Source organism: Saccopteryx bilineata, chromosome 1 (genome assembly GCF_036850765.1).
Source record: "Saccopteryx bilineata isolate mSacBil1 chromosome 1, mSacBil1_pri_phased_curated, whole genome shotgun sequence".
Classification (NCBI taxonomy): Eukaryota; Metazoa; Chordata; class Mammalia; order Chiroptera; family Emballonuridae; genus Saccopteryx; species Saccopteryx bilineata.
Window position 1 is genome coordinate 252,399,803 of NC_089490.1, and position 25,558 is coordinate 252,425,360.

The 25,558-nt window shown below is 47.0% G+C and overlaps 1 protein-coding gene and 1 non-coding gene across 3 annotated transcripts in view; one reads left to right on the forward strand and one right to left on the reverse strand.

Annotated features, from left to right (window-relative positions):
* Nucleotides 1–787: 787 nt before the first annotated feature.
* ARL15 (ADP ribosylation factor like GTPase 15) overlaps nt 788–25,558 on the reverse strand; it is a 378,507-nt gene continuing 353,736 nt past the window's right edge. For both annotated transcript variants that reach the window (XM_066240796.1, XM_066240799.1), the window contains exon 5: nt 788–3,474. In XM_066240796.1, the coding sequence (XP_066096893.1) occupies nt 3,322–3,474 (153 nt within the window). In that variant the 3' untranslated portion in view covers nt 788–3,321. The remainder of the gene's footprint in view (nt 3,475–25,558) is intronic.
* LOC136321565 (U6 spliceosomal RNA) lies at nt 16,431–16,537 on the forward strand. Its single transcript, XR_010728716.1, has one exon. It is a non-coding gene; the product is annotated as a U6 spliceosomal RNA (small nuclear RNA).

A 25,558-nucleotide genomic window follows, 5' to 3' on the forward strand; every position in this document is an offset into this window, starting at 1 on the left:
TGAACAGGAAGAAAAAAACCATTGGTTTAAAAAATCTTAAAACAGTTTTGTCTGATGTGCTTGGATAGTTCTGATGCTCAGGAACTTCATACGGCTGACTGCCTACCTGGGAAACAGAGGCAGAGATGCAGGTCCCACCCGCTTCCAAGTGACGGTGACGAGCCTTCTGTGTGATCAAACAGTAAACTGTGTCAGGATCGTGCTGCATGGGGGACCAAACAGGGTCTGGGATTTCAATTTTTCATCTTCTGTTATGTACTTTTGTTTTTATTTATTTATTTCTTTTTTCACCTTTTTCTTTCCTCTTTTGTCTACCTGTCATTTTATCTTTCTTTCTTGCTCTTTGTCTTAGAGAACGCTGACCCTCAAGGATGAACCTGGAGACTGTGGTGTTCTCTCCCGAGTCACTTAACCCTACTGACTTATTTCCTAAGGGCGGCAGCCACCCTGGAAGGAAATACTTCATGGTGCCCAAGGCCACTCTCAGAAAGTGTTCTGATGGCAGTTGTCACAAGGTGATGCTCTGAGGGAAGGGTGCCTCGCTCTCTCTGCAGGATCGGCTCCAATCAAGGTGAACTGCTGCCCAAGAGAAACCAACGTGAAAAGACACTTGCATTTTTTTTTTAAAGGTTTTCACAATGGCTTCAAAAGTAAATGTGTTTTCAACCCATGAGAGCAGCAGACCCGATTCTGAAGACTTAAACAGGCCTCCCAAATGTAAACAGGAATCCGGGAGTCCCAAATGCTAAAACTGAAAGGAGTCAGTCTGGAAACAACAATTGTACTCAGAGTTTATTTTCATTTGAAGGGGGGGGGGCGTCGTGTATAAATCACGGACAACGCAAGCTCTTCGGGCCTGGCAACTGTCCACACGCATCTGTTCATCTCTAAGTACAGATATAGTGTTTTTTAATTTTAATTTTTCCATAGAGAGACAGGGCTACAAGGCAGTTAATTAGCAACCTGATACTGCAAACTACAGTAGATACAAAGTCTTGTCATATAAATTAATTGCCATTACAAAAAGGCAACTGCTTTAGCTAAGAAGAAGGTACAAAAAACAACAGGTAACTTCCATAAATATAACAAGAAGCGAGGAGTAGGAACACATAACAGACTGTCTTTCCCTAGGTACTATCTGAATATCAAACTAAAACACCTGTGGCACTTGACATTGTAAGTAGGGACAGCACATGCACGCACGCACACCCAGCACACCCGCCACCCGCGCCCACCCCTCCCCCACGTGGGTTTCCGAAACGTGGCACGTTCTAGGGTTACAAGGACAGGATGCTGCTAGACGAAGAGGGGGCCGTATTGACAGTTGCAAAGCATTAGGCGTCAGACAGAAACTTGTCAAAAACAGCTGCTGTGGGTCCTGATTGATCGTGTTTTCGCTTTGCCGGCTGAGACGCCGCAGACAGCCGTGGGTCTGCGCCGAAGCCCGCCGCCGCGCACACGAACACACACAGACACGGGAAGTCGTTTAACAGATGGCCGGGGAGCAGTCAGCCGCACTGTCTTAAAAAGACAACAACTCCACATTTAATGAACGTGCAGGGAAAGGCAAAGCCGGATGGGTAACCATTTATTTTCCATGGGAGATGGGCACTGTGCAAACCAGGCACCAGAAGAAAAGTGTTGTGCTGCTCGCCGATCACACAGTGTACAAATATTCAAGAGCGTGGGAGACCAAAGTAGATATGAATCTTTTTGACCCGATTAAAAAAAAAAGAGCTTAAAAAAGTGTTTGCTGTCTCAAAGGTAATGCTTCCATTAAAATCCGCCTCTGAGATTAAACCACAGAAGCTGCAGGTAAAGGACCTACCTTCTGGAAAATGACAAGGTGCTACCTCCTCCTGTGACGCAGGGGAGGCTGGGGTGGTTAGGTGTCAGTCAGCCTATGCTGCCGGAAAAACTACAAATGTGGTTTCATTGTTCAGGCGAAGGGAGGAGTTGGCTCTCATTTCGCCACTGAGTATTTTCAGGGGTCAGAAATCTATAAAATGTGCCAAAGTGTATTTTCCACCATAAACCTCAAAATCCACAGATTATGCCTGATTTTTAAAAAAGGTCAAATGTGCCAAACTTCAGTAAGACTGTACACTTAATCTCTACGTAATGGTATTGTTTAAATCATATGAAAAAAAGAAAGCAGTTCTAAAGATTGAATCTGGGCCCTAAAACTACTTGCTGCGGCTCCAGCATATTTTTAAGGGCACATTGAAACCCCTGAAAATAGAGGTTCATAACAGAAATACTGACAGACCTCTCGTGACGAGATGGAGACATTAACAGGCTCTGTTCAACCACGTTAAGCACTTGAATGAATGGGCATTCGCGAGTCTGTCGTTGTCAGACCCAGGCTGGCTTCAACTTTAGCTTGTATAAATAAACTAGACTTCACTTGGTGGTTTTTAAAAATTGTATCAGTTATTAAAAAAAATTTTTTTCCCTATTGTAATCAGATACAAGGTTTCTAGAAAAAGATACCTATGTTATGTTGCAGCTTGAGCTTATGCAGGATAACTTTCCCAATTAAAAATGTATCTGAGGACTTGGAAACAACAGGAATGGGCAATGGCTAAGTGCCCCTAACCATTCTCAAACGCTGAAACAGAGTCCTCACTCTTAAAGGGGGCAGAGGCCGAGACTGCAGAGATAAGGGTGGAGACACGGCATTTTGTCCTGAAGTTCTTCAAAGTTGCTTTTACTATGCCAGGCTGTTTCTTTCTGATAGGGTAACTAGTTGCAATTTTTGGTGCTCATTTTCCTCCCATAATCTATAAGGCCAGTATACAAAAAAATAAAAAAATAAAAACCCTAAAAAACGGAAGAAGATAAAATAAAATAAATCCCCCCAAGAGATCTCGAAAATGATACACATACTCTGGGGAACCCAAGTGACATCACACCCCCCACCCTGAACCCAGGGCCCACGAGTCAAGCTTCTGAGTCTCCCCGGGGACGCTGATTTCCGTGAGCCCTGAATTCCCCTTTCCGTCCCTCTTAGCACAGAGCGCAGGAGAGGCGCGGAGAACAACAGAAGGAAGAGACATGTGGACATATGGCGCAGGTAATCAGTGGTGAACGGAGAATAAATTCTCTCAGTAGTGTGTGCTTGGTGGTAATGCCGGTGGATAGCTCAGCCGAGGTACAGAACACTCACTTTCACAGAGAGAGGCGAGTCTGAGAGAGCGAGAGGGAAACAGATACTGGAGCCGTGATAATAATAATGTCTTGATACCAAAACAGCATTAAGAGGAGATGCTAACGCGATCGGTTCGAGGCCCCTGGGGAACCTGCCTTCTCTGCCAGATGTCACATTCTCACGGCTTCATGGTCTTTCTCTTCTAGCAGATTTATCAGCTGAGAGAAGCTGTCTTTCAGCCCATCCATGTCGTCCAGCGAGCAGGCCTGCAGGACCCAGCGTTTTCCACGAGCCAGAGGTTCAAGTTCAAAATATTTTTTGACCTTTATGGGGAAAGAGAAGATAAAATATGTTATTCATTATATCAGAACCTTGCTAATAATAAAATTTTTGAGAGATAAAAATGAGGGGGGAGGAAGGTTCAAGGAGAACAGATAGGAACTTTCTAGAACCCTTCCACAGCTGTGGCGAGAATGCAGGTTTTGTGTTGTGACCCAGGAGTGTCTTCTTTAGGGGGTATAAGCAAGTCACTGTTCCATCCCTACACTTGACAGCATGGGGGTCTGACGCGGTCTGAGAAAGAGCTGCGTGTGCTACGCCACAGGGCGGAACACACTGCCAAGAGCAAGAATGGTTCAGTCCAATCAAAACAACCCAAGGAGAGAAGCTCTCACCTGTTCACTTTGCTAACTGCTTACCCCGGTGACAACCCCTAGGACTGCATGCGTGCTAGCAATTATTCAAGACAATTACTTGGATCAAATGCATGCAAAGAACAAAAAATAGAATGTCATCTCTTCTCTCTCACGTTAAGTTTCCATATGTATTTCTGAGACCTGGGGATGTGGATTTCAGGAAAGCGGATGGAAACTGTATGTGGATCTACGTACACAGAAACTTGTGCACGTGTTCCTGCATACGGTAAGTTCCCGGCTCCTTTCCCTCCCAGTCCAGAATTGTCAGGCAGAGAAAGATCAAGACCTTGTGAGTGGTATGTGGGCTAGGGCATCTGCTATCTCAAATACCTGGTCAAGTAACAGCAGTCCCAAGTCTGGCTGTTAGGTACTGGTGAGGATGCTGGCAGCATCCAGGAGTACCAACTTCTCGCTTTGAATAAATTACAAATGGCCATGAATTCCAGAAGTATTGATGACTTTCTCTTAAAGGGTACAAAAAAGTACAAAGTTCATGAATCTACACACACACACACACACACACACACACACACACACACACACACCATCACTCTAAAACACTATATCTATAGCCCAGCAAAGTTTTCGCCACATAAGATACAGTCAGTACCGACATCAAGAAGAAGCACTGTTCAAAAAATTCTTGGTCAACAAATGTCATTAAATCCCAGGTGCCATGAAAAATGCCAAGGGCTTAGCTCAGTCAGTTCTTGACCAGGGGAAGAAAAAGTGTCCCGACCTTGCTGCCATTCTGGGAGCAGTTTCACGGTTTCATTTTGCCTTTATTTCCACAAGCACCAGACCAGTGTTAACAGCAGAGATATACCACTCAGAGTGGCACTCCTCTGTGTGTACACACTGTATGTGAACAAAGAGATACAAAGAATACTGCTTTTGTGCTAACTTAGGGAAAAAATAATTAAGGTAGCATGAAACAGTTCAAAGGAGTGTGTCCCAAACTCTTTTTACAGATGTCTGCAAATTCATAATAAATATTACTAAAAAAAAGAAGGCTTGAGAATCAAATGTGCAATGAAAATCTCATTACCAGGCAGAAAATGAGTACGCAACTTCAGAAAAAAATGTTTGCTGAAGGCATTTCATAAACCAGGTGAGAGGATCCTCCTTTATAGGAAATGTGCCATTCTTTCAGTTTTTTTTTCTTTCGGGCACTGGAAACAGCTTAATTCCAAGAGAATCTGAAATTGCTCGTGTAACAACCAGCAACAGGGACTCAATCCAGTCCCACTGGGGAGGACCTGCCAGTCAGAGGATCTGCCCGTCAGCCAAGTGGCAAGCTGGTGGCCAGCAGGGGGAGAGAAGAGTTGGCAAGAGGGACAGGTGGGGGATGATGTTTAAGTCCATAGCTACAAGGAGGAACTGGTTGCTCCAAAGAGTTCAGAACCAGAGATGCTTGCCTCTCCCGTAAAGTACAGCTTCAAGTTGCAACACTAGACACAGACATGGCCCGGAGGGGCTTATGATGCCGTCTGATATTCCATCAACAACGCCTCCTCCCATCATGAGGGGACAGCAGGTAACATCCAACATCTGGTACAAAGCCTGCACCCTTGTCGCATTTTATAACTTCAGATCGAAAAGGACAGCATTATAAGCATTGCTAATGACTAGAAAGAGGTCTGGTGGCAAGAAATCCGCTGCTATTAAAATTAAAAAAAACAACAACACAGCTAGTGGATGGATATTACTAACAATACGTCCTCTGAATCGCTCATTTAAAAGTTCATAGACTTGAGCCAGTGGTATATGGACAGCTACTTTGAAAACAATATCAGATTTAAATAGTTACAAAATATACTTGGTGATATTTTGCAATACAAGCCAGAGATGCGCAAAAAAAAAAAAAAAAAAAAAAAAAAAAAAAAAGAGAACAGTAAGGTTTTTAGCTCCCCATTAGGCTGGTTTCTAGGCAACTGAGAATATAGTCTATCACACAGGCACACTTGGGAGATAAAAAAGATAGGTGGTTATGTCTCAGAAGTTGTTCCCACTGAATATGAAACATAAGAAGGACACAGACACTTTGATTACAGGGTGGTCACCAGATAATGGAGCCCACTGGTGTTAAGCTGACAAATATGACTGGGTAACCTGAGATGTCCCGATCTGTAACCTAAGTGGGTATCTAACCTGCCGTATTCACCTCACCCTCCTGGGATCCAAAGGAACCCTCAGCTCTTGACAGGGCTGCTATCAATTTTAAAACAAGTCTGGTGTTCTGGTAATATTCAAGTACAGTGCGTGGCTGTGTCCGTCCCTGGGACCTAGCTCTTTGTTACCTGGAGTTTTGTGTTGCTAAGAATGAAAGTACGATACAAGTGAGGGGAAGACCAAGACCTAATGTTCTGACTTGAACTTTTCCCTTTAGGATAACATTCTTTCTAATTCAGAGGTCTCCTATTAATCTGGACTTGAATTTTTACCTCCCCTGGGTTACTACAACAAAAATTACTCATGGTCACATTTAATTTGTCCCTCTCTTGATTCTTTTTTTTGGTCCTTCTATAAGCTGAGATATAATTTTAAAGAAAGGTGTTTAACCTACATACAATTTATGCTGACATCTGATGCCATTTTTAAGGATTAAAAAAAAAGTGGTTTTGATGTAAGGATCAATCTATATATTTTTTATGATGGACATAATATTTTAAGGTTGCTTTCTTATCTAGACACAATTTTTTTTTTCCGTAAATGAGCCAAGAGAAAATGAATCTAAATCTTTTCAAGGGTCTACCAGCCGCTTAAATGAAAAGGTGTGTGGGACAGGGCTGGGACAAGGAGACGGTGGCTGTTCCCCATGGGCTCCTGGAGACGCGCTCGGGGGAAGGGCATCAGGCCCCGCTGTCTGGCCATCTGTGGTCCTTCAGCTGTTTTCGGGACAGTCACAGAGAGTGGGCATTTGTTGGTGGCCCTGTGCCCACTTTAGTGACAGGAACACAGAGCCACCACAGGCAGCTCTCCTGACCTCTGGCGGCAAACTACGGGGATGGGGTGAGCATTACCGCATCCCGTTACAAGTCACCGGGAAGGCAAAGTCCCCGGTCAACGAGAGAGCTGTCAGCCCCATCTCAGTGCTGCTCCTGCTTGTGGCGGCTGGGAACCCTGTGAGACAGGACGCAGCTCTGGGCAAAATGACCTTGTGTTTCCCAAGCAAAGAACCTGTACCATAAGTCCTTCCCATGTCGAGGACCTTGGATAGGGTGGGAACCACTGGCTCCGATTTCCCAAGCTGGCCCTCACCTCACATTAAAAAATGTTCGTCTCAATTCTTTCAGACCTGTTTTGACAAAGTCTTTTTAGAAATCATGTAAATAGTTTTTCTGAGCCGCAATAATAGGTTTTTCCTTTCTAAAAACCTGCACGTCCCCCCCAACCTTTGATTTAGAACTGGCTGCTTGTTCTTCCTATGTTTGTTATTAAGTCATGGAGTGTGTGCCCAGGATTGGCCTCGTTTTCCCTTAAACACTCTGGGGCGCAGAGGATGAGACAGTCCAGGAGGGGTTACTCGGTGCTTTTATGTGATGTGCTGTTAAGTTCTAAGCTCAGATATTTAAAAACAGTGCTTTGACCCACAGAAATGTGTGGAAGACATTGAAAGGAGGCAGGGAGTGGGTGTGACAGTTCTTTACAGCAGGGCACTGTGCTGGGTGCCCTAGATTAGTCTGCTCCCACTGCCTTGGTGCCATCGCACCAAGCAGGCCATGCTGTAACTGAGATGCCCCCACCATGTCCGGAACAACCCCTGGGCTGCCCTGCCTCTGCCGATGTGGCCAGCCCTGCCCTTATCTGGGGGCCCCTATCCACACACAACACGTATACTCCTTCCATGATATTAGTAGATTGTAACGGACCCCTTCTAAGTTCGGGGGTTGCTGTGGCGGGGTCAGGGTGCGTACAAGGAGCTCTGGAAACCTGCATCCCAAAAGTCAGCTTCCCATCATGACATTCATTCAATCAATCAACGCTTCCTGAATGAGGCAGGTGAGCACATGGAGGCCGTGTGGGCGTGCTCTGACCGGCCACCCGAGCCCTTGTTCCAACGCCAAAAGATGCAGTTCCCTGGTGACACAAACCAAAACAAACGACGGCCTCACATGGGGACTGTCCTCATTTGTATGACAAGGGTACAAGTAGTTTGTCACGCCCCTATCATGTCCCCCACACCCTGGGCTTGCTGGTGACCCTAACAGGCTGCTCCAGGCTGCACAGCCTACTAAAGGCCTCCCCCTCACTCAGAGCACTGTGACTGCCCTCCGACTGGAAGAAAGAGAAGCAACTGAGTCAAATAAAGACAGACGCAGATTATTTGGGATAGCTCTTAACTCATGCAAGGCAATCTGAATAGGAAGCAACTTCCTCAAAGTCTGTAAAAAGGAAGTTTAGCGATCAAGGCACATCCTCTGTCTCCGGAACAGGAACTGGGTCTCCTGGGGTCCAGGCTGACAACCTCAGCTCCTTGGAACCAACGACGAGAGGCCAGCAGCTAAGATAGTCGGCAGAGCTGCAGGGAGAGGGTGGTTAAGGGAACGCCGAAGGCCAGAGCATGGCGCAGGTGAGGCCCCCGGGGAGCTGAGGGAGCACGGCTCAGCGAACGCCCGTGAGCCTGGGGGAGTCATCCTGGTTTTCTTGTCATGTTTAATATGCGATGTGTCCACACCATGCAGCTTGTGTTTTCCCAAACACTACACGAATACTGTTTTTATGAGATAGGTTCACAGTGGTTTTTAATGCTCTGGTCAAAGCACGGTCTGGATGATAAATCTACCCCGGGGCTCTGGCTGAGAGGATGTTGAGGGAGCCTGCAGGGACTGGAGATGCTGTAGGATGCTGGTCACGGCTGTCACAAGGGGCACAGGCGTCTGCTTGGCCACAGGCTCCTTTCTGTAATCACCAGCGTAGAAGCAAATGCTGGACTACGATGTCACCCTGGGAGGAAACACTTGTATGGAAATGCTCCTTGTACGCCTTCTCTTTCCAACCCCAGGCTCAAGGATGTCCAGCCATATATGCCATAAAACTGCCTATGGTGGGGAATGTTTTTGCCACGGGAATCTGCATGGGAAACACCAGGACATTTCCGTTTCAGGGTGCTGGCTGTGAAACACTCCCCAGCAGAGCCCTAGGCATAAACACCGCATGCGCAGGGCCCCGGTTTCACTGTCTTAACAGCAGGGGCTCCTGGAACAGGCTTCACGTGGTGACCTCCACCCAAGTCAGAGAGGACATGGCCCGCACAACCACCCCAGGGCGGGCCAGAGAGAAAGTGTGAGGGCAACGCCCAGACTTCAGAGCGCGTTCTTGGCAGCCAGTTCAAAGAAAGGTTCATCCAGAGAGCGCGCAGCAGCTGTCCTGCCGCCTGCGGAGTTTTGAAATCCTCAGAAAGGTACCAAATATGTCACTGAGGGCATAACTAAGAGGAAAACCAACTTGCCATCGTCCCAATGACATTACAACACAGAATTAGGTGTTCATGTCTTTCCACTGAGCATGGACAGGGGCCAGGAAATGACAACTCAATGTCAACCAATGCCACAATGCCACCCTGAGGGTGTGCTGAAAAACGGGGGCCTGCTGTCATGGGTGTCCTGTGGCAGTGTGGTTCTGATGAGACGGCTTCTTTTTCAAGCCGAATGCAGCCCTTCTGACCTCGGAGTGAGTGAAAACCAGACAGATGACTACAGGTGGTGACCGGTGATGCAGTCTCGTCCTTCTAAAAAGCCTCCTTGCCCTGGCGGTAACCTCTGATGTGTGCAGAATGGTCTACTTGGTGACAGTGATTGTACGGACGGACACCGGCCTTCCACTGCACAGCGCTCCGCCTGTCCCGGCACAGCCAACGGGAATGACTTCATGTGCTTTGGAGGCAGGTCTGAAAAGCATCTGATTTTGCTTAATCTGTGAACCGACAAGTGAGGGGACAAATCATATCTGTTCTCTCTTTTTGTGATGCCTGGAGCTTTGTTTGGTTCCAGCCAAAAAGGTGGCTTCTCAGACAACGACTGGGAGACGCACAGGGAAGGTATGGGGGCACCATTTGCTGGGACCAGCAATGACAGCCAGTCCCCCCTGCAAGCATCCTGTCCGCCAGGTGTGTCCAGGCCCTGGCTCAACTCCCGCTTTTCCAGGTGGGGAGGGTCAGTGTAGAAATGCTCCTGATGTCCTCCCACTGCCTTAAGGGGAAGCCTTCAGGTCACACACAAATCTGTGAAAAGAAGTGGCCTTAGTCACAGGAGCCAAGGCTGGTGGCTGCCTTGGCCACTACCCAGGGGCTAGACGTTCCCTGTAAGTCCAGCTGGACTGGAACAGAGTCGCGCTATTGGCGTGTCCATGGCGGCATTCCTGCCACGCCAGCAGAGTCGGCGGTCACCACAGAGATGGAGATGTCCCACAGAGCCCAGGACATGCCTTATGTGGCCCTTTCCAGGTACACAACAGCCAAGCCCGGCCCTAAAGGAAGAAGCGTTCTGCTGCTCAAACAGCTCAACACTCGACTGATAAATTCAATATACTTACTTTTGTTTTTAAGCATGTAGACAGTCTGATAGCCAAAACATCCTCACATTGTTAAGAATTCTTTTTCTTTTTTCCAGTCAGAATGCTGAAAAATGGCTTCTATTAAATTGATAAATGCAATGAACTCCAGGTCTGGTACATCCTAATACCTGTTGTGTAAGAGGCCGATTCCGAAACCACACAGTTTACATTCGGTTGTGTCTAGCTTATTGCACTGAGCATAACGCATTCGAGGTTCACCGTGTTGGGGCGTGTGTCAGAGCCTCAGTCCTCGTTCTGGCTGAATCACACTCCCCTGGACGGCTCGCTCACATTCATTTCTCCACGGTCATGCATATTCAGTTGATGGCTATTTGGGATGTATGTTTCTATTTACTGGCTATTATAAATTGAGTTCACAAGCCACTGCTTTCTCTTTAACACAGGCACTAGAAATAATTATTGTATAAGGTGATGGATTAGGATAGCACAACTCGGTGGGGAAGAAGCCCCTCCACAGGTCTGGGATGAGCTCCATTTCCCCGTAGATTCACAAGGAGGCACAGAGGGAAAATATGAGTCCTCAGTTCCTTGAGAGCACAGACAATAAAAAAAAATGTTTTCTATTCTCTCATGTGCCCAGTACAATGCCAGACATACAGAGGACACTCATTTATATTTGTTTTTAAACAAACCTAAAGAGCTGACATTGGGGTCAATGAAAAGGGCCACCAAACACGCCGTTTCCAGCCTGCCTTGACGCGTCAGGAAAGGGGGAAGATGGGATATTGAAGAGCTGTCAGTACGCCTCCCAATCCGGCAGGTTTGTGCCAGAGCTGGGATTTCAGGGACCGTAGTTTAAAAACTCAGGCCTGGTAGGTGTGCCCTCCATTCTCCCTGTGCCTGCTGGCAGCTGCGACAAGCTGCTTTGTGCACAGAAAAGAAAACATGTTACCGTGGAAAACAGGACCTCTCCAGAAAAAGACCCACAGGACACGTGTGTGTATGAAGCTGCTCCTTGAATCTGCTCGCCACGAAGCGAGGAGAGACTGGACACGTGCAGAGAGCATGTCGGGATGCCTGCTTGTGCACGCAGGTGTGGGCAGATGCTTCCCAATCACGTCTAGAACATGGTCATCATCGCAAGGCGGTCAGCATGTCCATCACGCCACAACCTCCACCTCTTCTCCCCACCTTTCTGGGGTCATGTCCACTTCACTCTCTCCAAAAAACACTTATTTATTTACAATAGTTAGTTAGTTTGGCACTGACTACTTTTAGGGGGTCATGCTTGACTCTGTCATCTCCCACATTTGGGTTAAATACTCCGTTATGGTTTTCCTTTATTTTAAGACCTCAACCATTACAACAAGAAAGAAAGCCATCTATGAAAAGAAACATTTTCCTGGCAATAGAACAGGTGCTTAAAAAAATTCTGCCCACACGTAGGAGATCTGGTCAAGCACGGACTAGACAGGGAAGAGGATGAATGTGCGAAAAACCCCAAGCACATCGGAGACGACCGATTAGCTTGTCTGAGATGACCCAGGCGTGTGAAGTGCTCAGGAACTTATAAAACGGTCTGGTAGACACGAGCGAAATGGTGTTTAAATGGCTTGCTTAACTAGATGCAGTCACCATGAAATTGATTCTTTTAAGGTTATTTCTTTTTAAACTTAATACTCATTAACTGTGCATACTGAAACGTCTGGGCGGGTAGGCGGGCGGGTGGGTAGACGTCCTGGGGATATCAAGTGAAGGTGAAGCTACGAATTCCATATTTTATGAGGGTAAGAGGTATTTGGGAGCGGGGGGGGGGGGGGATGCATCAATCACCAACAATTGTGTCTGCGTAAGGAACTGAAGTGGGTCACCGCAGAGCACTCCCCCCAGCCCCCAGAGAACTTGTCTTGGGACAGGTGGGCGTGCCTGAGGACCTTTGGTCCAAGAGTCACGCTTTGTGCTAAGGACCTCACTGTTCCACCATAGCCCAGGTCTGAGAAATGGGCTCAGAGAAGGAAGACCCCAAGCCTGGTGTTCTTCAAATCCAACCTCTGCCTCAGTGTAGACCTCACAGGTTTTACCCCAGAGACCCACCCCTCTGCCTCTACCTGACGCCAGCTTACCCACGAACGACCATCACTGCACACTTTCCTATTCTGACTTTTCTTGAGAAAACACTATTTCAAAATTGGTTTGAGGTCACACCTCCTCATCCTTCACTCTCTCTGTTCTATAGTGACCACACCACAAACACATGGCAGTCACCTGCTGCTGCCTGAGCGGACCTCCGCCACTTGCCCTTGGGGGCGTCACTCTGCCCCTGCTGGGACAGCCCGGTGCCCACCATGCTCTTTGCCAACAAGTGGCAAGCACACAGGATTCTTTGACGCAACACAACGTTAGGGGAGGAAAGATACCTAGACAATGATGAAAGCTTGTTAGAGTCACCAGTCTTTTAAAGATAATCTATACATCCTCACTTGTTCGACTTCTGTAACAGGCTGTAAGTCTCCTGTCTCAATCTTATAGCCATGAGGGGTGAGGAGGCAAGGGTAGTAGAAAAAATTTGAATATTCACCCACGTGTGACAGTGGCCCTGTGTGATTACTGTACCAATGGCAGCCACATTTGGAGGCTGGGACAGAGTCCAATTCTTGAGCCTTCCACAAGAGACAGGCAAATATGGCCAACCCAGTATAGCTAGACCACAGGTGGAGGGTGCCAAGGCCCCAACCAGATGCAAGGATATTCATGGGACACTCGTGTCAGCAGCCTGTCCTCAGCTCCACTGAGGGGCCACCATGGAAACGCTGGGAGGGAGGGAAACAGGAAGGAGAGATGGGGAAAGGCAGACTCAGCTGCCGGCTGCCAGCCTCGGGGAACCAATGGCCTTGTCACAGCCTGCCCGGCTGCTGCTCACAGGGAAAGTGTTCCTGTCCTCATGGGCAATGCAGCGGGGCCTGGCCTCTGAGAGTCACGAGTGTGGAAAGAGGCTTACAGGCCGCCTGCGTAGAAAAGAACAGCAATGATCTATGCTGAGGAAGTTTAGCCAAAACCCCCACACAGGACCAGTGGAACTCAGAACAAAGCCTGCGGAAGACAAGTCTGGACACCATGATACAAAGACACGAAAACACCAGCAATGAAGGCTCTAAAAGCCACTGACTGGACTGCCCACGGCATCGTTAGTGTGGCCTTAGGTCCCAGCTGTCAGCCCAGGACCAGCCCAACCCTAGTGCTCAACGGGGAACGGGGCTGACTGCCACTCACGGGACATGCAGTAATGTTTGAAGTTAGTTCAGGTTGTTACAAGTAGGGGCGTGGAGGGGGTGCTATGGGAATCTCATGAGTAATGGTCAGTGGTGTGGCTCAGAGAGGCTCTTTTTAGAGAGTTTTATTTACTGACTGACTTTTAGAGAGAGAGGAAAGGGGAGACAAGGGAGACTGGTTTGCTGTTCCACTTGTTTCTGCACTCGTTGGCTGACTCCTGTATGTGCCCCGAGGGCAGATGGAACCCACAGCCTTGGCTGGAAGCAACTGAGCTCCGGTCCAGACCAGAGCTGCTCTTTTAAGGACAAATCAAAGCACAAAGACCCTGTTGATGGCTCCACCTGTGGTTTATCCGTGCAAAGTGTCAGGCTGCTGCCCTGGAACCAGGGGGGGGGGGGGGCGGGGAGCCGGACGGGAAGGAAGACCAGGAGCTCTGTCAGGGAGCCCCGGGTGGCGCATCTTCTCTGTCTATTCCTGTTCAAAGTGCAAATCAACAGAGGCTGGTGGGGCATGTCGGGACGCTCTGTGGGGCTGGAACAAGGGCACGAAGGAGCCCCGTCTCACTCTGTCCGCCTCTGGAGACAGAAGGGAGGACTCACGTCCCTGGGCCTCAAGGAGCTGGCGCAGCAGTGGACGGGACGGGCAGTATCACATGAGGATGTAAGCCACTAAGTCAAGTCAGGCGGAAGTAGTGTCAGTGCCGTGGACACCGAGAAGGCCCTGCATGCAGCAGTGACAACGCTGGCCACACAACTGACCCGAGAGGGGCTGGGTTCATTGCGGTGGGTGGGAGGTAGAGACCACGCTATCACAGATAAGGACACATATTCAGCTGGTTTCAAAACAAAAGCTCCTACAACAAAAGCTCTCTTCATAAACTGCCACCTGTTTGGGGCTACCTGAGCCCACTGCCCTGGGACGAGACAATAATGGAAACTGTATGCACCACAAAGACGAAGCCGGGCAGATACGACACCCCACGGAGGCTGCTGCTCACGGCCCAGGGGGCTGCTCTCGGTCACGGTCACGGCAGCTCGCCTCTGTTCCCCACCGGCTTCCCAGCCCGCGTTAGGGCAATGGTCTTCCTTATTCTCATGAAGTAACTGAATTAAGCGTGATACCAATGGATAACATGTGAACTCAAAAAGAGAACTTTAATTCCTCTGAAAAACTAAACGGATTAAGTGTGTTCTGTGACAGAACTCAACAAAGGTGAGTCCCTGGAGACAAAGCGCCGAGGAACCGGACCTGGGGGAGACACGGGGAGCCGAAGGCGCACATGGCTTCCCACACGCCCTCACCTCTGCTCCCCTTAAAGACACAGGCGCGGGAAACCGCAGGGGCTGGCTGTGTGTCAGGAGGGAGGCAGAGTACAGAACTCCAATGTGTGGCCACAAGCTCTGAGGAACAACCCGTATCAAAAGATGAGGACAATTTGTATGTTTTAAAGAAAATAAATTATTTAAGGTACACATTTACTTATTTTTTTGAATGATAAAGCACTTGAACCAAGTCCTCATTGACTTTCCAATGACCAGTTCAGATCAGCACCAATAAGGTGTGTGTGTGTGTGTTTTTCCATTGTGCATTTCAAATCATACCTTTTATCTTGTCTGAATCAAAAGCCCTCACAGAGGGAAGTCATAAATACCCACGTCAACCTGAGGTTTAGAGTGTGACATGAAATCATGTCCACTGTAGGAATCAATACTCGTGTCTGTCACCTCAAATCCTCTTGTGAGACTACAAACAAAAACTTTGACTCAAGCCCATGCCTACCCACACCCACAGCCTCGCCATTTCCTGTAGAAATAGTCAGAGCTAGGAAAGCAAATGACAGTGACAACTGGACACCTCATTACTAAATACAGTATCCTTAAAAAAAACCCCAAAACAACAAACCAAATATTACATTATTTTGAATGCATCTGTAAAATATTTTCTAAATAGGACTTATTCCCGTCCTCTAGACTCTGAAGTGGAAACCAAACGGAAAAGTATACCCACCGGGGAACGTCCCCGGGCTCCCTTCGCCGATGCCCTGGGTTACTACCTTCCGCACACACTGCTCCCTCAGGAACAGGCCAATGGAATGCTCTGCACTGTGGACTTCCTTTACCTTGCAATTATTACCTGTTTCTTTCCACCCTTATCACATTGACGTTTCCATTAGTCAGACGCCGATTTTATGATAAAAATCAGATAACGCCAAGATCTGACACACGACGGCTTCTGCTACCTACTTGTAAATGAGAAGGTAAATGCCAATAATGGGATAATTAATACAAAGTGATGCATGCAAATAACATTCACTTCTGCATGTGTTTGTTTTCAGCCAATGAATTATCTGATACCTGTCCTCATCACATTTAACAGAAGGGGATCTACACTCCAGAGTCCATCAATGAAGGCCTGTGCATGACCTCTAATCTTTCACACAAGAAGAACAGAAGATGTTGCTCCAGAGAAAGGGGGTATAAGAAATAAATCCTTGCCTACTTGACTCCAGCGTCTCCTCCAGATAAACACTACATACAACCCACACACTTCTCGTCCGTTAAATGCTGTGCATTTAGTAAAGCAGGTGACTGAGTTGAAATCCCTCGTGGCTGCTGAAGCATTCGAATTGACTTCTTACATGAAGTCACAGACTCCAAGTAGGCAGTAACCTGGCCACAGGCTGAACTGAACTGCCTTCGGGGGCCGTTAGAAGGGGCAACCTGCTTTGATAAACTAGCTATGTAGGATGACCCAATGTTTGTCAATGCTTGGAGCAGGAATTAAAAGTATTGTGTTCTGTGCTCGCTTCTGCAGCACATATACTAAAATTGGAACGATACAGAGAAGATTAGCATGGCCCCTGTGCAAGGATGACACGCAAATTCGTGAAGCGTTCCATATTTTTGGCATATGAGCAAATTATTTAGAAAAAAAAAAAGGATTGTGTTCTGGAATGGGGTTTGCCAAGGCATAGGATACTTCCTACATAGCCTGGGGAGAGAAGGAAAGGGAACAGATCAACATGGACAATGTAAAGGGTGGACGTTCTTGACACGAGATCTAGGAGGAAGTGAACGGGACTGGCTCTTTTCTCTCTCTCAAATTAGGTTATTAAGCCAAGGACTTATCTAAAGCAATGAAAGACATAATTTATTAAGTAGAAAAAGAGTTCCCTAAATGAGCAAATGACTCTACTCTTACAGGCAAGGATTTGGAATGGCTTGCTTAACTCTCTTCATTCTTTTTATATTTTTATGAACGATTATAAATGAGACTCTTACGAGTTCAGGTTTAAGAGATTCATTCTGGCTGTATCGCAGATGTTTAAAAATATTCCTGTGTCTGCACGAAGCATAAAAAAAAAGCTCCCCTGGAAAATGATGAGCCCCCTGCACACCCAGTAGTCCCCTCCCCCACCCATCCTTCCCATCTGCCAGCTGGGTTTCATTTTAAGAATTTCACACTGAATATAAAGTGCTATTTTGACCATGTGGCTCCAGGAACGTGAGTGTAGCGTCTACTCGGATCGTACACCAGTGATTGACAAAGAGAGGGGGTGAACCCACCGGATGCGACAAGGCCTCCGCCTTTGGGTTCCTTCAAGATTCCAGGACAGGAGGGCCACCCTGGGGTGGTGTCACTGAGGTTGGGAGCGCAGTCTCCCAGCGGGGACAGCTTGACACTGCACTACTAAACGACCCCCCACCTTGAACGTCTCCCCCAAGGTCCCGTCCCTGCCACAAACCACGTATGTCCCCACGTGTACACTGCAGACACCGAAGAGTGCTTTCTTAGATGTTCCTTGAGACAATGTTCACTTATGGATACTGGTCTTCAGGTTTGGGAGTAAAATTTTGGGAAAAGATGGGAGTGTGTTTGGTTTTCCTGGGTAAGGGCTGGCCACGCCCAACAATTTTAACATGGGAAAACCCCTGCGTCATATTTCAGGGTTGTTTGCAAGTCTTGGGCTCTAGAAACATTTCAAGTACCATTGCTATTTAAGCTTCACACAAAGTATTCCTGTATTTTCAACAGTCATCCATTAAAATATATATATATATTAATTTTATAGAGAGAAGGGAGGGAGAGAAAGAGAAACATTGATTTGTTGTTCCATTTATTTATGCATTCATTGGTTGATTCTTGTATGTGCCCCAACCAAGAATCGAACCCACAACTCTGTAACGTATTGGGACAACACTCTAACCAACTGAGCTACGTGGCCAGGGCTCATCCACCTTGCTTCAGCTAATCATCCTCAAGTGTTATCACAGGCATGAAAGTGCTATATATTCTGTGGTGGATATATATATATATATACACACACACATACATACATATATAAATATACAAGTACATACTCAGACTTTATAAATCTTCCTTTTTGCAATGTCAGGGTCATGCTGTTCCTAGGATTCAGTATACTCACTGAGTGCACAGTAAGTAATGGTATAAAACATAACTTCTCTGTTAAGAAAAACTCAGTGAAAGGATACTCACGCGCTGAATTTTGAGAAGGACACCAAGCATGTATTTAGATCTGATACGATGTTACTGGACACAGTTTCAAAATTAACGAGTATGTCTAACTTGTATTATACAGATACAAACAAAAGTTGACATCAGAGGGAAGTTGGCATCATCAGAAAAGTACAAGCTTATCACATTCTGCATGTTGGGTCCTAATCAGAAGAGGAATGGTTCTGGCCCACGGTGGGGTGTTGGGCCCCTAAGTTATTCTGCCGGGAGACAAAAATGTCTCCCCTCCCTTGTCTCAGGATGGAAGAACAATCAAACACATACACGACAGAAAGCCAGTTATCCTTAGGGGCACATTCCTCTTATCATCCAACCCAATAAATACAGCTCCATTAAAAACATCACCAAGTTTTAGACACATACATTTAAGTTTTAGACACATTCTCTGCACAGGTAAGACTTATTTGAGCGTAGGGAAAGGTACGGAAGAAGCCATGTCAAATTGATAATGTTGCATAGGAACACTGGGGAGCAAAGATGAGCAACTTTTCCTTAATTTCCCTCTGAATTACCAGCTTGAAACAAGCCCTGGTAGGTTTTGTACTTTAAAAACATGCATGTGAAAACAAACAAACAAACAAAAAAACATGCATGTGAACAAATTAAAAAAGCAGAGAGGGCATGTTTTTAAAGAAAAGAGAAGTGAGCCTGTCCAGAGACAGATGCAGGAAGGTGTCCCAGCTCACAGCAGAGGCCCAGTAAACGTGCGTTGTGTGACCATGAAGAACACAACAGCTGAGAACAGAAGTTCCCCTTACACCACACTATCTCTGTCATGCGACAGAGAGAAGGCACAGCTGTTTTGTAACTGGCATAGTGAAATCGGAATTTTTATCATCTGCACGCATTTAGGGGATGTGGGTCAATAATCACTTACTTAAAGATATAGTCTGCTGGGTGACCTTCCAGGAAGGCGAGAACACGGCTCAGGATTCTGAATCTTCCCAACTGAAAAGCCACGCCCTTGTCACTGGGCGGCACAGTTCACCCGTGGGTTCCCCACAAGCAGGAACGCTTAGAGCTCCGTAACTCGCACGAGACACAACACCTTCTACTTCCTGCTCAGCAGCAGACCCCCTTCAGAGAAGAAATCTTCACAGGACATCATTTCATAAGGGCCATCTAGCTTCCTTTCTAGGATGTCGAATCCTGTCCTTGAAGGAAATTCAAGTACAGCCTATAAGCTGTAAAATCACTTCACTCCATGGCATTTTAATATGAGGGTCCTCACGTTATTTAATGCCACCACAAGAATAAGCCACAGAAAAATTCAGAACTACATTTACTATAAAGACGTTGCCATGACTTTCTCTTTAAGTCACTGTCTCCTGCAGCAAGAAGACAAAGTCTTTTAGAATTGTACTAAAACAGCTTTTCTCTTCCCTGATGGAAGACACACCCTGCCCTTTCCAATAATGAGACATGTCACAGATCATGACCCCTCCCCTCTTTTATCTTCCAGAAACTCAGAGCACTGAATATGAGACCAAATCGGAACAGTGACTGGACCCACAGGCTTGCTGCTATTACCGCTTTTCTTTGTCCTGATTTTCTATTTCAAATTTTTTATTATTAACATGTTCATAGGAGTCACTTCAAATCCTTTTTAAGCAGAAGCAGGGGTCTATGTAGACGCCTAAAACTGGAGTGACACCTCCACCTGGAGTTGAGTAACCCCATGCAACCTCTTCACAGAGCTTCACTAAAAGTCACCAGTGTTGAGTCATTCTTCCTCTTGTAGGGACTTCTCTCTTTTTGTTATTTTTATTTTATTTTATTAGTGTGTATCCTGATGGGGATCAAACCCACAATCTTGCCACATCGGAAAGATGCACTAACAAACTGTACAAAATGGCCGGCCAGGGCCATTTTAGGGACTTCTTAGAAGTACCTGTCAACACTATTACCAAGGGATATGGACTCCAACTTACCAGAATTTTCTCAGCATAGGAAACCTCAACTGAAGTTATTTCATTTTGAGAATGGATTGAATGTACCACAGTAAAAAGTAATTCTTCGGTAGATCATTCTTTTATAGAGTAATCCAAGGCACTGTTCAGTTTTTTACTGTATAAGACAAATGATGCTTAACATATAATTTTCATATATTTTTTCTTTCTTTTTTAGGTGGTGGTAGTGCATGCATAGAGATTTTGTTTTTCCCTGTGGTGTTTGGGGTGGTAGACTTTTAACAGCACGTCCTGTTTTTATCTTTTAGATGAGATTTCAGATGCCATCTGGAATTTTTAATGCCACATGAACACACCCAACAACAGACTCCAACACTGTTTTTTTCCGGGTGGGGTGGGTGGGAAGGTCAAGGCCACAAGGAAGGCATCCTCAGCCTTCGGGCCCGCAGCCAGACTGTGAGATGAAGGAGACTTGCCTCGTTCCCCCTTTCCACCCTCCAGTCTAACAACTCCCCTCAGCCACCCCAGGGACCCATCGTTAGATACTGTACTCTGTGTCGGGCACCCTTTTAAGATTTAAAAAGCACCTTAACTCATAAACCCTTCCGTCAATCCATTGAGGGAGGTACTATTGTGATGGGAGGTTGGCAATCCAAATTCAGGAAGGTGGTCACCCTCAGTCCTCAGATTCCTGGTCCCCAGCCCTCTAGCCAAGCCCAGTGCGGTCACTCCTTACACCTGCCTTGTCCTTCCTAGAGAGGAGTTCTTTGCTCATGGCCTTTCTCCTGATGGCCCCCTGCCCTATCTCCATGTGGGTGATACTGTGAGCCCCAAACACCTATTTTTAAGTCTTCATTTGATTGCTTCCTAGCTGTTTTGACTTTGGGTAAATTTCCTAACTGTCCCAGGCCTGAGTATCCTCATTTTGAAAACGAGTGTAAGATAATTATAATAAGAACGCCTACCTCCCTCATAGCACTTATTGAGAGGCTCAGAAGAATGGGGACATACAGAGCATTTAGAACAGTGGCTGGGCCCCTTCCGTGGCCACTGCTGCTGCCGCTGCTAAGAACCCCGTCAAACGCCACTTTCGCAATCCCTAATCGCCATGGCTAATGGAGAGATCTCCCTTCTCTGAGAGACTGTGGTCCCCAGGCTTTATCTCCCCAATGGTATTTACCCTGATCACACTATCTTCAAGTCTGATTACTTATATGTATGTTTTATAAACAAGCCCTCCCCTGTGAAGTCACAGCCCCAGGAGGGTTTAGACTGAACGTCAACTTTTCTTCTTTCTCCTTATCTCTTCCTCTTCCCTTCTGTTGAGTGTTTGAGTCAGTTCATTATTCACAGACAGCACAGAGTGGGCAGGGCAAGGAAACGAGAGGGACTGGAACACACACAGGCACCCGCATGCGCACACGCAAATATCCCTGGCTCTCTCTGAGTTTGTTCAATTTAAATCCACACACATTCCTGGTGTCGTTACCTGAGCAAAGTCTGTGTGTGATGCAGAGAACAGAGAATGTGATCCCTGTCCTTCCAGGACCAACACTCTAAAATCAGGTAGAAAAATACCTATAACTAAACAGTTTGAGCCCAACCCTGCTGGAATCTGTGCCTCAACATGCTTCCTGTCTCTCCAAACACTCTGAGTATGAATTTTCACATCTCGGGGCTGTTACCTACCCAACTCGTCCACTCTGGAACTTCCCTCCCCTCTCTGTCACCTCTCTTCTTTGTTTTCCTTGACACCCCTCCCCTACGAACGAACCGCTGCCTCAGCCCGAGTTCTGTTCCCACACACATATGGATGTGCATTGGTTCATTTATTCATTCATTCATCTTGGCCATGGTTTCCATCTCCCCTGCGAGGGAGCCAAGTCTCCAGGAAGAAGACCTGGCTGAGTCTTTGCCCAAAGCAGACCCGGCACTCATGTGGCGAATCTCACATCTGGCGCAAGGCCCGGCGTGGGGTAGGCGCTCAGCAAGTGTTCACTGAACAGAGCTGAATGAGCTGCCAACAAGAAAGCCAAATGGGTTTTGGGTCCTCTCCCCCATCGCTCGCCCACCTTCTGGGCAGGGACACCGGAGCAGGGTACTGACCAAGCTGAGGTACCACGGAGAGGAGGAGACCCAGGCTACGCCTCGGAACAGGACGGCCAGGGTCGTCTGTCTGCTCCTTCAGGCACCGTGTGCAGGCGTGGTGTCGTGGGGCAGGAAGACTAACTGGGTAGGCTAGGACTGAGAAAGACAATAAGTACAGTGAGGTGGGCCGTGCATGTGCACGGTGGCTGTGGGCACAGAGAGCAGGGGTGAAGTTCACCTGACAGCCACTGACCCGCTCAAGAGCTCATCCCATTTGTAAACCATGAGAAAATAAAACAAAGCAACTTTAAAACTACCACCCTCATGTCTAGCATTAAATAATTTAAAGTGTCCACATTACTCTATTTTGCAGAGAATATGCTATTTCTGACAGGTGCTACTTTTATGACCCGATCCATAATATGTTACATCCCTATTCTGGCGACCACACCATTCACTTATTTTAGTGGTAAAAATGGAAAAAGGGAAAGGAAAAATTATAAACATGCATCCCTGTCACATTAGTTCCTTTTCTTTGGAATGATGTTGATCGGAGAACAACAGTATCAACCAGGGCATCGGATGTTTTGAAGTTTTACATCAAGGGAGAAAGAGAGACTATTATTAATATATTCTCAAGTTGGCTTTTCACTTGCCAGGTGATTTCCTGTGGTTCACCCATTGTTTCTCAGTTTGGCTTTTCCTAGTCCAAAGGAGAAAATCTCAAACTTAATCATAAAAAAAAAAGACACACTCCGAACAGATTTCATTGAGAAACCACCTTCACCTCAACTGGGCTGTATCTAGATAAAGCATCGAAATGGACTACAGAAAGAAAAACGTAAGATGAGCTTCCAGAATACAAAGGATTATGTCTGAGCAAGTTTTTATTCTGACAGAAGTAGGTGATAGGTCTTTTAAAGCAAAACAAAACAAAACAAAACAAAAAACAAAAAAAAAACCATGGCTAACTTAAAATATTCTGATAGGATTAAAAAAAAGGTATGAGGAATCTCTTCTGAAACCAGGACAAAGACTAGATGGCTGGTACCGACCCAACAGAAACCGCTCCGAAGGCTGTTCCCACCATGAAGAGACATAAGGCATCGCGTTGGGACTCTGAGGTCTCACCATGTCTCTTCCCTCCGCACATCAAAGGGCTGGTTTAGCTCTAACTCAAGCCTCTGGGATTTGGAATGGCAGAGGCAGACTTATATGAGGGAGGAGGTCACTACAAACGACACCCACGGAGCTGTGGCTTGCTCCAGGTTCAGGGTCCCAGGGGAAGACAACAGCTTTTGTTCCTCTTTTTCCTGGTGAAGAACAGCATCTGCGAGGACAACTTGCCCCTCTGGAACGGGACCAGCCATGTGTTCCCTGGAAGGCCCTGAGAGTAAGCAGACAAGGGAAAGGGGGAGCTGGCCTCCCCGAGAAAAGCCTTTCGGGTCCAGTTGTAGCAACTTAGTTGAGAGCTGCAACTCATTAAGCGTGTCTCTGGTATCACTTCAGATAGGAGGATTAGTGGAAGGACATACCAATGGACTGAATCATCCAGCCATTCTCTGAGGAATCTGCACGTGGAGGACCATGCCAAAGGCTTGGACCGCAGTGCATCCTGGCGGAGATGAGACACAGACATACCTTTCAGGAGAGGGCTTTGTTCTTCAGAGATGGAAGCGCCCACTGAGGCCGGCCCATCAGCATTATCATTGTCGCTAGTGGGGAGTCTACACGCACTCTGTGGGTACAACACGCACTCTGTGGGTCCTGTCTCTGCAGAGCCTGCAAATGAGGAGAGCATCCCCATCCCCTCCTGCTGCAGGACTACTTACTCCTCAGGGCACAGGTCACTTTAAAAAAAAATACCAACAGTACCCTTACAACCTTATTGATCCAGAAAATAGTGCTTCTTCTAGTTTCTGACTTGAGAAGAGCAGCTAGGGCGAACTTTCCGGATCCTCAAGAGCAGCTGCTGGGTAGCTTTCCGGAAGGATCCGCTGTTGCCCTCACCCTCATTTACAAACGCCATCACCAAGTGCAAAGGGGGCTCTTTGGCTTCTAAGTTGATGAGCCGTGGCCGGTGTGCATGGGCAACGCACACCGAAGCTGGATTCTTCAAAACGCTTTTGCTAACCAGACAGAAGACGGCGCTGTGCCTCCTCCTTGCAAACAATGCGACTTCTCAGCTCTCCATCCCACGCGGGGATGGCAAAGTGGCCCTGGCTGGCCCATCCTGAGCCATCGCAGGGCCGCTGCAGGGAGAGCGCATGGCCACGGGTAGCTGAGGCTTTAGCCTGTTCCACGGCCAAGGAAACATGACCCCCACGTGCGCAGCTACCCATGAAGTAAGGGGTGAAGCAGAGGGTGCACTGGGTGAAAGAAGACAGAGGCCGAGTTGGAAAAAAAGAAGACATAATTGTAAAGGTATCTGGAGATGGGGAAACATCAGAAATATTTTCGTAAATGTGACGAGAGAGGTCCAGGTTTGGAGGTGCACAGGTGAGGCCGTCTGGACTCAGCAGGATATCAGCAATCATCAAAGAGGAGAGGAAAGCTTTTAAAGCTGCAAGCAGGGATGGCGTACAGACACACATGGAGCTCTTAAAACCCGGCTCGAACGCAATAGTGAGCAACGCGGGCCCCTGAGAAACATTTAGCAAGTGAAATCGCAGAGTGTTAGTCTCAGAAAGAACATCAAATATATATACAAAGCAGATGAGATCTTGACGTACTTTCCATCTAAGGATGGGGGACAGCACACAGACATTGAGCCCCTTTCGAAGGCCCATTGAACTTCCAAGGTATCAACACAAGTCTATAACCTAACTGCACAGTGAAATCACTACAAGCGTATGTGCAATTGGTTTGCTAACTTCTGCATTTTTCTACGAGGCTTTTAATTTCCTCCTTTGGTTTTGTCCTCAACTGGGAAGGAATACTTCTGTGGTTTACTGTAAAAGCCCCGGATGTGGGTGAACATTCAGGGGGCAACGTACGAGGGGCATAATCCACCCCTCAAAACACTTCTGGCTTTCACACACAGCATAGCCACGGGCCAAGGGCAGCGCATGTTCCTGAAGCCTCCCCAAAGGAGGCCAGACTGAGACGGGTCTTTGACAACAGTTGACAGCTGAATATGATGACCTTGAATGCCAGAAATGTCCCAGGAGATGGGGTCTTGAGTGGTCTAGATCAGTGGTCGGCAAACTCATTAGTCAACAGAACCAAATATCAACAGTACAATGATTGAAATTTCTTTTGAGAGCCAAATTTTTTAAACTTAAACTATATAGGTAGGTACATTCCTTATTGAGGTAGCACCTGCACGTGGCTCATGAGCCGCAGTTTGCCGACCAGGGGTCTAGATAATAAATGAGGGCAGTATTTTA